The sequence below is a fragment of the Numida meleagris genome, unplaced genomic scaffold, assembly GCF_002078875.1.
Source record: "Numida meleagris isolate 19003 breed g44 Domestic line unplaced genomic scaffold, NumMel1.0 unplaced_Scaffold327, whole genome shotgun sequence".
Lineage (NCBI taxonomy): Eukaryota > Metazoa > Chordata > Aves > Galliformes > Numididae > Numida > Numida meleagris.
This window is the reverse complement of record NW_018364557.1, coordinates 49182-65307: the sequence shown is the minus strand read 5'-3', so window position 1 is coordinate 65307 and position 16126 is coordinate 49182. Positions and strand designations below refer to the sequence as shown.

The window sequence follows — 16126 nt, the reverse complement described above, 5'->3', positions numbered from 1 at the left end:
TCTTTTTTCTTGGCAGCAGCCTTCCTTTTCCATGTGCATGGGACCTCAGTCTGGGTCTCCTCATTTTCCCTGGGAATCGCCTTCCGCCGGGGTGCAGCCATGGCAAACCAGCAGACTCGCTAGCACGGTCTGGGGCAGCGTTAATGGGGTGTGACTGATCTGCTCTGCCCCCGTGGCAGGTAGTGCTGGCTCCGCCCTGGCCGAGTTGCCAGCCCATTAACAAGTGCCCCTGCACTTATTGCTCGCTGCACAATGAGATAACAGGCCTCCTCACTGTGTAGTCACATGAACGAGTGGCTTCCTGTCTAACCGTGTTTGAGCGGCCCTTGTGATACACACAACTGACTGCTCCTCTCCATCCCTGGTGGGCAGAGACGCACCTAACGAGCTAACAGAGCCAGGCCGCTCTGTTAGCTCGGGAAGACACTGGATTCTCTGATTCGGGTGACCTTTTCATGTGTAGAATCGCTGATCATTCCACACCTCACCCGAATTCCTTCTCCAGCTATTCCCCTCAGGAAGGGAAGCCATCTTTCTCTGTCTCCGTCCCACACCTCTTTGGAATGCACTCTGGCTCCATGCATAACCACAGCAGCCAGGTTTAAGCTTTTCTTGGTGGAGTATAGTCCCATACTTCTGGTGGATCCAACATGAGCTTGGGCCCATGGCCATTCTGCGTCCTTCTGGCCACAAATCAAAGGGGTTTGTATTAGGGCCACAGTAAAACATAACATAATACCATTAATTCATCCTCCTAGGTCATGCTAAAACCTAGGCCCATGTGTCCATGTGTGGCTCAGGGCAGGTTGTCTGCTGTAAAATCTCATAGGATCTTCTCCTGGCTTGGGATGAACTTTCAGGGCAGTTGAATTAGCAGATACACCAATGACTTCCACACTGGGGCAGCCATCCCCGCTCCATCTATGATTTAATTGGTAGACAGCACTATACAATCGCAAATGCCACCCAGATTCAAATGTTTGCCAAAAGGTAACCATTTCATTGGTGCATTCAGTGATGCTCTCAGCCTGGGAATACTAGGGAGTGTGGAACACCCACTGAACCCCTTCCTACTTGGCCCACTCTTAGAATTACAGAATCCTTAGAGTTGGAAGGGACCCTTGAAAGTCATCTAGTCCAAGAACCCTGCAATGAACAGGGGCACCCACAGCTCGACCAGGTTGCTCAGAGCCTGGTTCAGCCTGGCCTTGAATGTCTCCATGGATGGGGCATCCACCACATCTCTGGGCAACCTGGTCCAGTGCCTCACCACCCTCACTGTAAAAGACTTTCTCCTTCTATTCAAACCTAAGTATCCTCTCTCTACATTGGAAACCACTTTCCCTCGTCCTGTGACCACAGACCTGGTTGAAGAGTCTATCCCCTTCTTTCCTGTAGCTCCCCTTCAGGCACTGGCAGGCCGCTCTCAGGTCTCCTCGCAGCCTTCTCTTCTCCAGGCTGCACAGCCCCAGCTCTCTCAGCCTGTCCTTGTAGGAGAGGTGATCCATCTCTTGGATCATGTTTGTCACCCTCCTCTGGACGTGTTCCCACAGCCCCACATCAGTGTGTGTTTCAGCAGTGGTGACAGTGGGTCACCTTTGCTGGTGCTGGTTGTTATGAGCATGGAATGCAGACTCTTCTTCATTGCTGGTGAAAATGAATAGCTCATGGTGGTGACGATGTTGAAAAGCAGTGTTTTGTCACTGAGAAGTTGCTCGATCAAATAGTGTTATTGTGGTCTTTGTCTCTGTCGTAGTTTCCATGGAAATAAATAGGAGGCATTCCTTTTGGAGAGACTATTTCCATTCACTAAATGTGGCCCAGGCAAGCCAGAAGGGTGGACACCCCTGGGCTAAGGATTGGAGTGGGCAAGAGAGTAAAGGTATTGCTAGGGGACTGGGGTTTTGAATTTGGGTGTCAAGAGAAGCTTTGAGGTTCAGCGTTATTGCAGTGGATTCCTGACAGGGTGAGGAATGCACTTATGGGTACAAACAAGGCTTATGGTTGGTGGGTTTTGCAGTCGGAGTGAGTGACAGCAGCATCAGCATGGCCTGAACCCCTCTTTCCTCTTCAAAATTTCTGTTTTTTTTGTCCTCCAAGCTCCTCTTCCTCACCTCAATTCCCATCTCTGTTCTCCAGGCTTCTCCTGATCTCCTCCTGTCAGGCACCTCATTAGGGGCAGTTTTCTGCCTACCAGCCCATGCTCCAGAATGGCTGCTGTAGGTCCTGGGGAGCCTTGATCAGACCTTTGTGCATGATTCATCTACCACAGACCATCCTGGAGGCAGCGTCCACCTCTGAGTACAGAATGGAATACGTCCTGAGGGAAGATTTTAGGAACGGGTGACATGGGAACCCATACCCAAGACATCTTCCTGTAGGAAATATCTCAGGGTCTTAGGAAGAGGGGATCTCACAAGCGGTGTGCAAACCAGGTGCTGCTGCTGGCCTGTCGAAGGCACTGACAGATGTGAGCCTGAAAGCACAGACCCCAGCCAGGAGCCAAGGGATGACCCGCCAGCTACTTCAGACAGAAGTCACCGCACAGCTGGATGAACAGCCGTGTGCTTCCTGCTGGACTGTGGGTTTCTGAGAACATCTGACCGTGGCAGCTCTGGAAATGTCTCCCAAGAAGGATGACAGACCAAGTCACTGAATGTCCAGTATTTTGTTAAGATTCAGGGACAGCCTGGTTCCTTATGTACAGTGTCTCTGGGCTACACCACATAGGAACAAACTGAGTAGTCATTGATATGGGTAATGACACTTCAGTGAAAAACATTACAATATTTAACACACAGAATAAAATCTGTAATAAATTCCACTTAACAAAAAAATACACAACCCAAAATAAGACAGTTGGATTCTGTATAAACCTGCATTAGAAGTCCTATATAGAAGAAGATGGGCAGTTCCTTGCTTTCAGAACACATCTTGTCATCATTTTCCAGAGAGCATCCTTGAGCTCCTGGTTCCTCATGCTGTAGATGAGGGGGTTCACTGCTGGAGGCACCACGGAGTACAGAACTGCCACCACCAGGTCCTGAGATGGAGAGCAGATGGAGGGCGGCTTCAGGTTGGCAAAGGTGCCAGTGCTGAGAAACAGGAGGACCACAACCAGGTGAGGGAGGCACGTGGAAAAGGCTTTGTGCTGTCCCTGCACAGAGGGCATCCTCAGCACGGCCCTGAAGATCTGCACATAGGACAGCACAATGAAAACAAAACATCCAAATACGGCAAGGACACTAACCACAATAAGCCCAACTTCCCTGAGGTAGGAGTCTGAGCAGGAGAGCTTGAGGATCTGAGGGATTTCACAGAAGAACTGTTCCAAAGCATTGCCTTGGCACAGTGGCAGTGAAAATGTAGTGGCAGTGTGCAGCAGGGAGTAGAGAACCCCAGTGCCCCAGGCAGCTGCTGCCATGGTGGCACAAGCTCTGCTGCCCACCAGGGTCCCGTAGTGCAGGGGCTTGCAGATGGCAACATAGCGGTCATAGGCCGTGATGGTGAGATGGGAATACTCTGCTGAGATGAAGAAGAGAAAGAAAAAGACCTGTGCAGCACATCCAGAGTAGGAGATGGTGGTGGTGTCCCCGAGGGCATTGTCCATGGCTTTGGGGAGAGTGGTGGAGTTGCAGCCCAGGTCCAGGAGGGCGAGGTTGAGGAGGAAGAAGTGCATGGGGGTTTGCAGGCAGTGGTGGCAGGCTACGGCTGTGCTGATGAGGCCATTGCCCAGGAGGGCAGCCAGGTAGATGGCCAGGAAGAGGCAGAAGAGCAGGAGCTGCAGCTGCCGCGTGTCTGTGAATGCCAGGAGGAGGAAGTCGCTGATGGAGCTTCTGTTGGGCATCTGCTGCCTTTGAGCATGTGGTCCTGTCTTGGGGAATAAGACAAAGGTGTGTTAGGAAAGCCTTCAGAAGAGTCAGTCAGCTCTGTTCTAAACCTCTGCACACATGGAGGTTTCCAGCAGTCTTTCCTCTATTTGATGGGGGACGTTTGGACGTTTTCTGCAGTTGGATCCCTCACTGAATGTGTCACATTGCATCAGCAGCTCTGTGGGGATCTTCCCTGTTTGTCAGACAGTGGTGAAACTGGCAGACTGGCCATCTGTCTTTGTGATGAACGAAGGAGGGATTCCTCTCATCCTACACTGCCCTTCTTCAGAGATGGGGCCATAAAATCAGAATCAGAGATCTCAAGCTCCCAGGTCTGACAAGGGAGAGAAAGAAGCTCATGAAGGCAGGACGGACCAAATCTTCTGTATAGGGATTTGTTGTGGTAGTGCAGAGTCTGTATTCAATTTAATTTTCAGTATGTAACTATTCCATCAGATACCCTATGCATCATGGAGAGCACATAGTTTGGTGGATAGCAAGATACCTTTGCACCCAGCTCAGATTCACTGGGCTGGAGCAAAGGCTCTCAGACTGGAGGAAGGGCACAAAGGAGCTGTGCCCATCTTGGGGCTTGTGGCAGCTTTCCAGGGCACCCCCACAGCGGTAGCCTCGAGCTGATGTATCCTGGAGAGGGAGATCATTCCTCAATCTGAGACAACTGCACTGCACACAGCTTGAGAAGTGCAACAGAGACATTGACAGAGGCCACAAGAAAACGTCCCTAGGACAGGATGAGTGGCAGAAGTGGAGCTTACCACCCCCATCTGCACTGCTGTTGCCAGAGGCATTCCAGGAAGCCTTCTCCTTCCCCAGCTGCTCACCCACCTCCCAGGCAGCACAGTCCCAGGGCTGTAACTCGTAGCCTCTTGGATCTCAGAGCCAAAGGAGCCCATGTCAGGAGAGATGAACCTCTGCTGTGCGGAGCTGTGACTGCAGAGCAGCTGCTCACAGCCTGGCCCCAGGGCCTTGGAGGGAGAGGCTGTGGTGGGTGGGAGGGAAGGAGAGGAGGCTTTCTTTCAGGAAGGCATCTGCTATGGAGGGACAGATGAGGGGCAGCCTAAACCAGCTCTGCAGAGCGTTTCTGTCACAAGACCCATGTGGCCCTGAACAGGCAGTGTTCAGGAGCATCTCATTGTCTGCAGTTGTGGACAACAAAAAGGATTCTGGTGCTGTCTGTAGGCAGATGGGTCTGTATGCAGAATTTGTGATGTTCCAGGCAGGTTTGATTATCTCCCAGTGCAATGACACAGGAGTTTCAGTGATTAATTCAAACACATTTGCACTTTCATTTAGGAGGAAACTAAAAGCACAGACTCTGCAAGGTCCTTATCTGAAAGATGGAAACATGGAAAGTCTCCATGGAAGTGCCGTGGGGTGTCCATTCAGCCTCCTATCCCCAGGCAGCACCTGTGGCAGCAGGAGGCCCCTGACATGCCGGAGGGCTCCTTCCCCCCACACGTCTCCCCGCAGCGCCCTGGACAGCTCCCCGGGCAGGTTGAGTACTGAGCCTGGCAGGTGGCAGAGTCCCTGCCCCGGCACACAGCCCCTGGGCCACAGCAGGGACCCTGCTCTGCACCACAGCTCTGGGCACCCGGCTGCACCCCCAGCTGCACAGCCTGCAGCCGTCCTGGGACACGCAGCCCTCAGGGCTCTGCTCTGATGCTGCAGCAGGGAAGCTCTCATCTGGAGCAGGTCTTTTTCCATGAGAAAAAGAAAAGATAAACACCAAGTGTCTATAGCCTAATCTGCTCTGGGATGTCCCAGCTTCAGTGATCCCTCCAGGAAAAGCAGCTACACTGACTGCAGAGAGAGACTTACCAAGTCAAGGGCTGTGAGCAATGCTCCTCCAGTGAGCTCACAGCCGGCTTACATGCCACACAGCCTGTAATCACACTCTCCCTTCTGTCCTCTCTCAGTCACCCGCAGACCATGTCCCCAGCCCTGATGCGTGGTGCACAGAAGCTGCCCCTGAGCAGAGCTGTCTCTCTGCAGTGCTGCCCGCTTGTATAAGCTCTGAGTGTCCCAGGAGCCTGGCCCAGCTCAGCAGCAGAGGATGGGCTATTCTCTTCCCCATGGCTCTCCCTGGAGATATCCATGGGGCTCCAGGGCTGACGGTTCCCAAAAGGCAGCTGGGTCATCACTGCAGAACGTACTTGGAAGTCAGCTCAGTTAATCACCACATGTCCTCTGGATTCCAGGAGCACAGCTAGTCCAATCAGACCACGTTTTCCCATGAGAGGAGTAAATGTCAACTCTGGAAACCTCTGCTCATGGCCTGCATGAAAAAGGAGACACAGTCAAGGACAGGGAGGAGTTGGCTTCCCCAGTTCTGGGCAGTGATTCAGCTGAGGCAGTGTGGGCCTAACATTGCAGAATCACTGAATAGCTTAGGTTGGAGAGGACTTTGGAGATCACTTAGTCCCCACCCCCCAGCCATGACAAGGTTACCAACCACCAAATCAGGCTGCCCAAGATCCCATCCAACCTGGCCTTGAATGCCTCCAGGGACGGGGCATCCACAACCTCTCTGGGCAACTTTTTCACTGCCTCCAAGTAAAACAATTCTCCCTACCACCTAACCTAAGTCTCCCCTTTTTAATCTAAAGCCATTCCCCTTTGTCCTGTTACTGCCAGGCCATCTCATCTTAACCATAGTGTTAAGCATCTCATCTACCTAAAGAATCTCTGGGGCTGAGATTCAGTTCCTCACAAAACCATGGGAGCCGGGAGTCCTCTTTGTTGAGATCAGATGTGCACAATGAGGTGCATGCGTGTGAGCCCCTCATCTGAATCCTTGGTCTTTATTCAGTGGTGACTCAGCTGCTCACACACACAGTCGGTGATGATGAAGGTGTCTGGGGTGATCCTACATGTGCGCTACTGCTTGCAAGCAGGGGCGGAAAATCTCTGAGATAGACACCTCACTCTTGAGCATCAGCTGAGGGCCAGAAGGGAGGTGTCTTGGCCATCTTAAATGCCACCACAGCCCTGTGTTTAGGGCACCCCGTGTGCCTTTTGCACCTGTCCCCATCGAGCATGTAGTGTTATTACACTGACCAAATGGATGAGCTCACAAGAGAAGAGCCCGATCTTCCTCTCTGCTCCACCTGTAGCATACTGTGGTGTTCAAGGCCTTACAAAGATAGGTCACATCTACATTCTTCCCCCAGTGACACCTTTGTTTGGGCTCTCATTTGAATGGCATCAGAAGAAGTGTAGGTTCATGCCAGTTCCCAGTTGACTGGAAGCTGGCAAATGCTGCTCTAGTTTTAAAGGAAAGCAGAAGAGAAGACCTGAGCAATTTCGGACCTGTCAGTCTCACTTCAGTGCCTGGTAAGTAAAATTATGGATATAGTGATGGTGGGAGTTAGAGAAAAACACCTGAAGGACAATTCTGTCATTGGTCACAGCCAACACAAGTTCATGAGGGGTAGGTCCTGTTCAACTTCATGTCGTTTTATGAGAAGCTCACCCATGTAGTTGATCAGGGGAATCCAGCAGATGTTGTCCTTTCGGATGTCAGTAGAGCTTTGGATCCTGTTTCTTACATCACCCTTCTGGACAAAATGTCCTGCATACAGCTACACAGAAACATACCGTGTAGTGCGAGCAGTTGGCAATGGGTTGGGCCCAATGGGTTATTGTAAATGGGATTCCATCAGGCTGGTGGACGGTCACTAGCAGGGCTCCTCATTTTAGGGGCTTCCAGAGCTCCATTTTAGAGCCACTTCTCTTTAATGATTTCATCCATGGCTTGCATGCAGGTCAGGAAGATGTTCTGAGCAAGTTTGCTGACAATACCAAATTGAGTGGAGCTGCATCTGGGTAGGGGCAACCCTGGTATGGGACACTGGAGGGCACTCCCAGGGAAATGGATTGGGGGTCCTGGTCAGCAGCCAATGGAACGTGAGTCAGCAGTGTGCCCAGGCAGCCAGGAAGGCCAACCGTGCCCTGGGCTGCATCGAGCGTGGCATTGCCAGCCGCGTGAGGGAAGGAATTGTCTCACTCTACTCTGCACTGCTGCGGCCTCACCTGCAGCACTAGGTGCACTCCTGGGCACTGCAGAACATAAAGGACATCAAAGTATGGAGAGTGCCCAAAGGGGGGCACTGGAAGAGGCCCCCCAGGGAAGTGGTTCCAGCACCAAGATTGCTAGAGGTCAAGAAGCATTCAGGCCATGCTCTCAGTCATCTGGTCTGCTTTGTGGGTGGTTGTGTGGAGACTGAAGTTGGACTCAATGATCCTCATGGATCCTTTCCAACACGGGATATTCTCAGATTCTCTGACAGTGGGTATGAGCACAGTGATGTTGGAGTCCCTGTGCTGTTGCAGGGGGTTGAAGCACCGTGATGTCAGAGGTCCTGTGCTGACACATGCGGAAGGAGCACAGTGACAGCAGATTCACTGCTCTGTCACAGTGGGCAGTGGTGCAGTGATGATGCATCAGTACATGTCTTTCATTTGACATCATAGAAACCTCCATCCCACTGCCCCAGGGAGAGCCTTTAGCCAGCATGAGGGACAGGATCTTCCTTCCAAGGGCCTGGGGATCAGGGCTTGGCCTTTCCACTTCATAAGACAAAGGAGGGTTTTCTCAGCACAGTGGAGTTTCACCAGCACCGTACCTTTGTCTACATGTAATCAGGGCTTGCAAGCATCTGCTTAGAGATGTCCCTGGGGAAGCTGTGTTGGTAATGGCCCTCAGTGGTGCCCATTAGTACTCCAAGAAACTTCCCTCATACTTCTGACTTCATCTTCTTGAGCACTTTGTGCAATCTTCTTCCTGCGCTGGAGGTTGATGGACTCAGCAGCAAATGCCCCCTGGGGCCCATTTCAATCTACAGAGCCCTCATGTGCATTCTGCCTTCCCGTCATCTTCTTCAAGTGTTCGGAACTTGTACAGCTCTCTGGAGAGTTATCTGGGGAGAGCTTAAAGAGGAAGAGACCAATGGGCATTTAAGAAGTCTATTTATTTATGTTTTGGTTTAAACAAGAAGTTAAAGCAGCACTTGGCAACTGATATTGATCCAGGATGGCCCCTAAGAGCTTTGCTCTGTCACAGCATGGATAAATGCCCTCCTCAACTTGAACTGAATTGATACAATTGAATGAACAGTAAAACACAGTGAACAACTGCATGCCATGACCAAGCTGCATCTCATGAGGCTTGTCTTTCACAGGGAATAGCTGCACAAGAAATGTATTAGGCAGAGATACGAAGGGATAGATATAAACACAGTTCAGGAGCTGACAAAGGAGTTCATGAGACTGTGGAGAGATGGAGCAAGATCCAACCTCCCTGAAGCTCCTAAAGCAGCCCAAGAGTTGTGAGGTATCAGAGTGAGCAAGGAGCAAGGGATGGGGGAAACCTGGAGGGCAGTGGGAAGAGCATGTGTCCAGATGGCCTGCTGGAAACATGTCCTTAACCATGGTCATTTATTTAGGAGAGCTGGAGGCACCTGGAGGATGAGGGAAATCAAATGCACAGCAGGGCAGAGCAGCGGTGGATGCTGGGCATTAGTCACAGGGCACTGGCTTTGGCACCACTGTGTGTGTCCCTGTAGCTGAAGGCACTCATGTCCTCCTAGCACAGTAATGGAAAACATTCTCCTTTTTGAAAAAATAAAAAGACACAAAATCCCCTAGAAGACTATTACTTACAAATTCAAAAGAAGCAGTACTGGTGAGAATTTAAGAAGTTGAGTAGTGTGTTAACAAATTTGTATTGATTTCTGTCTTTGTCTTCAATCCTTGGTTTCAATTTTATTGACATTAATTAACATCTTTCAGACTTAGAGCTTCTAAAGGAAAAGAAGATCTGTTGGTGTCCTGCACAGAGCCTGGTGACCCCCAGATTGTCCCTGCCCAGAATTGTCCATGACATCTCTCAGTCTTTGGACTGGCTGAGTCACACTGAGGTCCTGAGCTCTTGTCGTTTTTCTCAGCTCTTGTTTTCAGTGGTCACATGCAGCACAGGAGGCTTCATGCCCTTCATGCCCTTCATGCCAGGTACCCTGCCCCATTCTACTGTGGGTCCACATTCTCCCTTGCCTTCCTTCTGTCACCTACTTATTTCAACAAGCCCGTATTGTCTTAAATATGCCTGGGAAGATTCAATTGTGGGTGATCTCTAGCCTTCCTAAAATCATCTCAGCAGGTGCACTAGGACAAATTGTCTGTACTAGTGATAGGTGACATCTTCCTGGTTCCACTTCCTGTCTGCTTCCTTTCTGTCCTGCACCCCACAGACACTTGAAGAAGCCAAGGTGTGCTCTTCTTAAGAAAAAAGATGTGTTCTTCTCTCTTGCCCTCCCTTCAGACTCATCAGCTCCACCATCCAATGGCCACTGCAGCCCACGCTGTCTTTCACCTCCACATTCCACACAGGCCCCTCCCTGCTGGAGAGGATGAGATCCAGCAGAGCACCTCTCCTCTTGGGTTCCTCCATGCCTTGCTCAAGAAGCTGTCATCTGTGCCCTCCAGGCATCTGCTGGATGTATGTCCTGCTGTGCTGTCCCTGCAGCAGATACTGGAGTGAAAAAGGACCCCACAGGAGACAAGGGTCTGACAACATCAGCCTCACATCTGTCTGTAGAGGGCGCCTTCCCCTTGTTCTTCCTGCTCAGGAAGCCAGGAACAGACGCTGCTGGTCTCCCCCGTTCCCCATTTCCATTAGCTCTTACCCAGCTCCTGTGCCATCCCCAGGTAGAGCTCAATGCACTCCAACAGAGGGCAGTTGCCCTTCTTTATCTCCTCCCTCATCCATGGTAAAGGCTCTGTATCCCTCTTGTGCTACAGTCCAGTTGTGGAAGCCATTTAACCATGTTCCCACGGCCCAAACAAAATCTCAGGCATGTGACCGTACAAAGATTTCTAGCTCATCGTATTCTGGTGTTCTTGTTAGCATAAAAACACATAAGAAAACATCGTATTGGGAAAGCATCACTGGATTTAGACTGGCTGGGTACTGCATCCATGGTATTTGTGTTCAGAAGGTGGCACACAGGCATGAGACCCATTGTGGGGCTCGGAGTTGTCCAAGCAGCACGCACACTCCTCGGGCATGGCTTTGCTGAAGGCCCCGTGCTGCATTTGCCAGATGCATGTGAGTGTGCTGGGCACCACGGGGAACTGGCATGACACTGGGCTGCTCCTGATGCCATTCACAGGACAGCCCATAGAAAACTGAGCTTTGGTCTGTTCAAGACGTGTATTAGCTTTGCATTGCCTTGAGCTCCAGAATACACAGGAGATGGAGAACGGAGAAAGATCTGGCTCTTCTTTCGTGAGCTCATCCATTTACTCAGCTGAATGTGTGCTCTGTGGAGAGAGGTGAAAAAATCACACTCTCAGGTGTCCTGAACACAGGGTCTGTTGTCATTAAGGATGGCCAAGAATACCTGTATCCTCTCTCTGACCCTCAGCTGATGCTCAGGAAGGCAGCAGCTATCACAGGGATTTTCCACTGCAGTTGACAAGCACTAGCACACATCCAGGAGCACCCAGGCACCTTGGTCATCACCCAGTGTCTGTGTGTGAGCAGCTGGCTTCCCACTGAAGGAAGGACCAAGGGCTCAGAGCTGGAGCTGACATGCAGGCAACTCATGGTGCACATCTGAACTGAACCAGAGCAATCCCAGCTCCTGTGGGTCCGTGGAGAGCAGAATCCCATTTCAGCTCCAGGGTTTGCATCTGGGGATGAGATGCCTGCACTGACTCAGGGGCATCACTGCCCTGCACAGGGGAGAAGTCAGCCCCTCCCTGTCCATCTCTGTGTGTCCTTCTTGTGACAGCAAACACTCTCTGGTAGGACTAACCATATTTCTGGAATTAGTCACTGCCCACTGGACATTTGGCAGTTAATTCAGCACATTTCAAAGAACAATCATGATGCTGTTGTCTTTCAGGAGCTGTTGGTCATGGAGAGCCAGGGAATTCTGAGGGGAGACGAGTGGGGAGGAAAAAATGGCATCCTCTGCTGCTGAGCTGGGCCGGGCTCCTGGGACACAGGGAGCTCATACAAGCAGGCAGCGCTGCAGAGAGACAGCTGTGCCCAGGGGCAGCTCTCCTGCACAGCACAGCAGGGCTAGAGGCATGGACTGCATAGGACATGAGGAGAAAAGAGAAAGGAGAGAGAGATTACAGGATGTGTACAGTGTGAGCAGGCTGTGTGCTCACTGGAGGAGCATTGCTCACAGCCCATGACACGGTAAGTCTCTCTCCGCAGTCAATGCAGTTGCTTATCCTGGAGGGATCAGTAAATATGGGACATCCCATTGCAGGTCACGCTGCATACACTCTGTGTTTCTTCATCATGGTAAAAGTCCCGCTCCAGCTGAGGGCTTCCCTGCTGCAGCATCAGAGCACAGCCCTGAGGGCTGCGTGTCCCAGGACGGCTGCAGGCTGTGCAGCCGGGGGGGCAGGCAGGTGCCCAGGGCTGTGGTGCAGAGCAGGGTCCCTGCTGTGGCCCAGGGGCTGTGTGCCGGGGCAGGGACTCTGCCTGCTGCCAGGCTCAGCACTCAGCCTGCCCGGGGAGCTGCCCAGGGTGCTGCAGAGAGAAGTCCCTGCACCAGAGGGGACTATCCACAAGGAAGGACAAAGGAGGAATTTTCTGCGGTGTTTTCTTGTTCCTGTTTCTAGGAGATGGTAAAGATGTAGAGGGAGAAATAGAAAAGGATTTATCCAGTCTGATCACATCAAGAGGGAATCCTAAATTGCATTCAGCCTCTCTACTTTCTATTAACATATATTTTCTTGCTGAAAACCCACTGGACTTCTCTTAGGTTCCCTTTTTCACTTGAAAGAATGAACATGCACTTTGATAGTGCCCTGCAAACAGGGTGGGTTCTGGACAGCAAATAGGAATGCAGAGAATTTGGGCTGGCGTCTGTAAGCGCAGACAGGGAAAAGACTGGAGTTTCCACCCTGGCAGAGCACCGAGGATTGAAATCTGCCGACCACACGGATATGACCAGGGAATGAATGGAAAGTAAGAGAAACCTGGTTTTTTTTGTTTGTTTGTTTTGTTTTTTGTTTGTTTGTTTGTTTGTTTTCCAGAGCAAGAATTCACCTGAAAGACCTACATTACTCCCTTCAGTGCAGACACCTTCCCCTGAACAAGCTCCCATGAAACGCATCCACCCTCACGAGCATGGGGTCTGATGCATGAACCACCTTCTCTGCAGCCAGAGCTCCAGCAGAGCACAGAAGCATCTCCCCAGGCACGGGTCCATCTCCCTCTGCAGTGCACAGGGGCCGAGAGCGACTGCCTGGGGCTGTGGGCCATGCAATCCATGAGGCTGGGAAGGAGTTGGCTTTCCCTTAATGAGATGCCATCACTCAGACACATCTCCCTGAGGTGTCCTTCAGAGCTGTGAGCTGACCTTCAGGATGCAAATCTTTCCCATAGCTTGGAGAACAAAGTTGAGGGAAGAAGCAGAGAGATGCACTATGCAAGGCAATGCTGTGGGGTTGGTGAAGTGATTGATAGGCGTCCTTTGTAAGAGTGTAGTGACGAGACCATGCTCATGACCTTGGAGTAAAGGTGAATATTCACGGATGGTGAGTGCATTCCTCTGCACTCAGCAGGGTCTGGCTTCCTTTCAAGGTAACATGGGGGAGCCTTTTCCCTCCATCTCCAGAAATTTGCTAGCTCAGAGCACTTGGACACAAGCCCAACCAGCTCTGCACTAAGCAGCAGTGGATCCCTTTGACTCTCAGGTCTCACTCACAACCATTCACACTGAGTACAGCACAAGGGATCAGGGTTTCTGATTTCAGCAACAGCTCCTTGGGCATGGTGAGTACGATGAGAATTTGGAGGAAAATCTGTCCTTAAAACTTCTATTTGCTACCCACAAATTTCAGGCATCCGTTGTACAAATGCTGACAAGTGCTCGTGCATTAGAAGAGATTGCATCCGACAAATGCTGGCAAGAAAATCTGCCCCCACACCACCACCATGTTCCCATGTACCCACAGGGACAAGGCTGCTTCCCTCAGAGAGAACGGGCAGAGGCCCTCATGGCAAACTGAACCTCCTGAAATGTAGATCACATCATGCAGCTGACTGAGCACTTTCCACAGAGAAAGACTTGTCACTCACTTCTGTACTCCTTGGACAGGTACCTGTGGCCAAATGCAGCAGATGCCCAACAGAAGCTCCATCAGCGACTTCCTCCTCCTGGTGCTCGCAGACACGTGGCAGCTGCAGCTCCTGCTCTTCTGCCTCTTCCTGGCCATCTACCTGGCTGCCCCCCTGGGCAACGGCCTCATCAGCACAGCCGTAGCCTGCAACCACTGCCTGCACACCCCCATGCACTTCTTCCTCCTCCACCTCACCCTCCTCGACCTGGGCTGCGTCTCCACCACTCTCCCCAAAGCCATGGCCAATGCCCTCGGGGACACCACCACCATCACCTACTCTGGATGTGCTGCACAGGCATTTTTTTTGTTTGTTTTGATTTTCAGCAGAGTATTCCCTTCTCACAGTCATGTCCTATGACCGCTACGTTGCCATCTGCAAGCCCCTGCACTATGGGACCCTGGTGGGCAGCAGAGCTTGTGCCACCATGGCAGCAGCTGCCTGGGGCACTGGGGTTCTCCATGTTCTGCTGCACACTGCCAACACATTTTCAATACTACTCTGCCAAGGTAATGCTGTGAACCAGTTCTTCTGTGAAATCCCCCAAATCCTGAAGCTCTCCTGCTCTGGTTCTTAGGAAGTTGGACTTGTCATATTTGGTGTCTTAATCTTTTTTGCTCGTTTACTATTCATGGTGCTGTCCTATGTGCAGATCTTCAGGGCCGTGCTGAGGATGCCCTCTGAGCAGGGACAGAACAAAGCCTTTTCCATGTGCCTCCCTCACCTGGCTGTGGTCTCCCTCTTTGTCAGCACTGCCGTGTTTGCCTACCTGAAGCCACCCTCCATCTCTCCCCATCCCTGGACCTGGTGCTGGCAGTGTTATACACAGTGGTACCTCCAGCAATGAACCCCCTCATCTACAGCATGAGGAACCAGTAGCTCAGGGATGCCCTCAGGAAACTCTTTCAAGACATGTTCCTTCAGCGTCTGTAAAATGCTCTTCATGTGACAATCAAAAATTCAGGAAAAGCTTGGACTGCCTTTATTTCACCTCTTTCCCCCTCCCTCCCTATCTCTCAATCCTATGATGCTTTTAATTCCAATTAAGTAACACTATTCATCACATTTCTTTTTTATTCTCTACGATTTTCTTCTGCTGGCAATCCTAACATAAAAAAAGTAGCCATGCTCTTTGCCTAGATAGAGAAATCATCAGAAAGTCATTTTTCTCAGCTCCCATCTCCTCTGGATCACGGAGAGGAGCCCTTGGTTTCCTGGTGCAGGAACCAGGAGCCCAACTGCCACACGGAGCAGCAGCCCTGGTGTCGGTGGGGCTGCCCCTCACCGCCCCATGGGCGCTCCCTCTCTGCTGCCTTTGAGTCGGGCTGCTGCTTCCCTGGAGCCATGGCCATGGGCAGCAGCAGGATGTGGTCTTTTCAGTGCTGCTCTCTTCACACCACCACACCGTTCTCCTTCCTCCTTGCCATTGTGTCAGCCCTCACGTCCTGTGTTACGCAGCAGACCAGTGAAAAACACTTTACCCGAGGTGTGCCTGGAATTGCCTCAAAGCCTTGGAAGATTCAAGTGTTCCCAAATCAACAGACTGAAGGCTGGAGACCTGGGGGAGGAGGGAGTCCTGTGAAAATGGAGACGGCCTTGCTCTCTCCAAAACATTCCCATTTTGCTGAAGGTTTTGACTGCAAACTTGCTTTTGATGAACTTGCTTCTTGCAGACTCACTTGTTCCCAGCCCTGGATGGCACACCTGTACATCTAGCAGCCATAGAAGGATGCCAGAGAGATCCTTGGGGTTCTTTTTTGAGACTTTTGAAACCTCGGGGCAAGGATGCTCGCAAGCCAAGAGCCCCCCACCTCTCTTGGCTGGACCAAAGCTGGAACCTGGACCAGTGATCTCCGTCTCTATCCATCTCCCTCTCTCTCTCTCTCCCCCCATTCCGTCTCTCTCTTTTCTTTCTCTTCCCCTCATAAAGATGTTAAGTGACACAAGGCTTACTTGGATGTCTTGTAACATCACAAAGTTTAGCTGCACATGGAAATAACTGTAGAAGTGCCAGTACCTTTAAGATAATTGCAGTGCAGAGATTCTCCCCTCCCTCCCTCTGTGTGTGGGGCGTGACATGTTCCCTCCT

The 16126-nt window shown here is 51.3% G+C and overlaps 2 protein-coding genes and 1 pseudogene across 2 annotated transcripts in view; 1 reads left to right on the top strand and 2 right to left on the bottom strand.

Annotated features, from left to right (window-relative positions):
- LOC110391237 (zinc finger protein 436-like) overlaps positions 1–10655 on the bottom strand; it is an 18563-nt gene extending 7908 nt beyond the window's left edge. The window contains exons 1-4 of the mRNA XM_021383048.1: positions 10577–10655; positions 7366–7464; positions 4047–4136; positions 3449–3612 (exon numbers count right to left, since the gene is read on the bottom strand). Of these exons, the coding sequence (XP_021238723.1) occupies positions 3449–3612; positions 4047–4136; positions 7366–7464; positions 10577–10655 (432 nt within the window). The remainder of the gene's footprint in view (positions 1–3448; positions 3613–4046; positions 4137–7365; positions 7465–10576) is intronic.
- Positions 1480–5326, bottom strand: LOC110391233 (olfactory receptor 14C36-like). The gene has a single exon (XM_021383044.1). It carries the CDS (start codon positions 3845–3847, stop codon positions 2891–2893), a length of 957 nt encoding a protein of 318 aa, XP_021238719.1. The 5' UTR covers positions 3848–5326; the 3' UTR covers positions 1480–2890.
- A 1818-nt stretch (positions 10656–12473) lies between the features above and the next one.
- LOC110391235 overlaps positions 12474–16126 on the top strand; it is a 51228-nt pseudogene continuing 47575 nt past the window's right edge.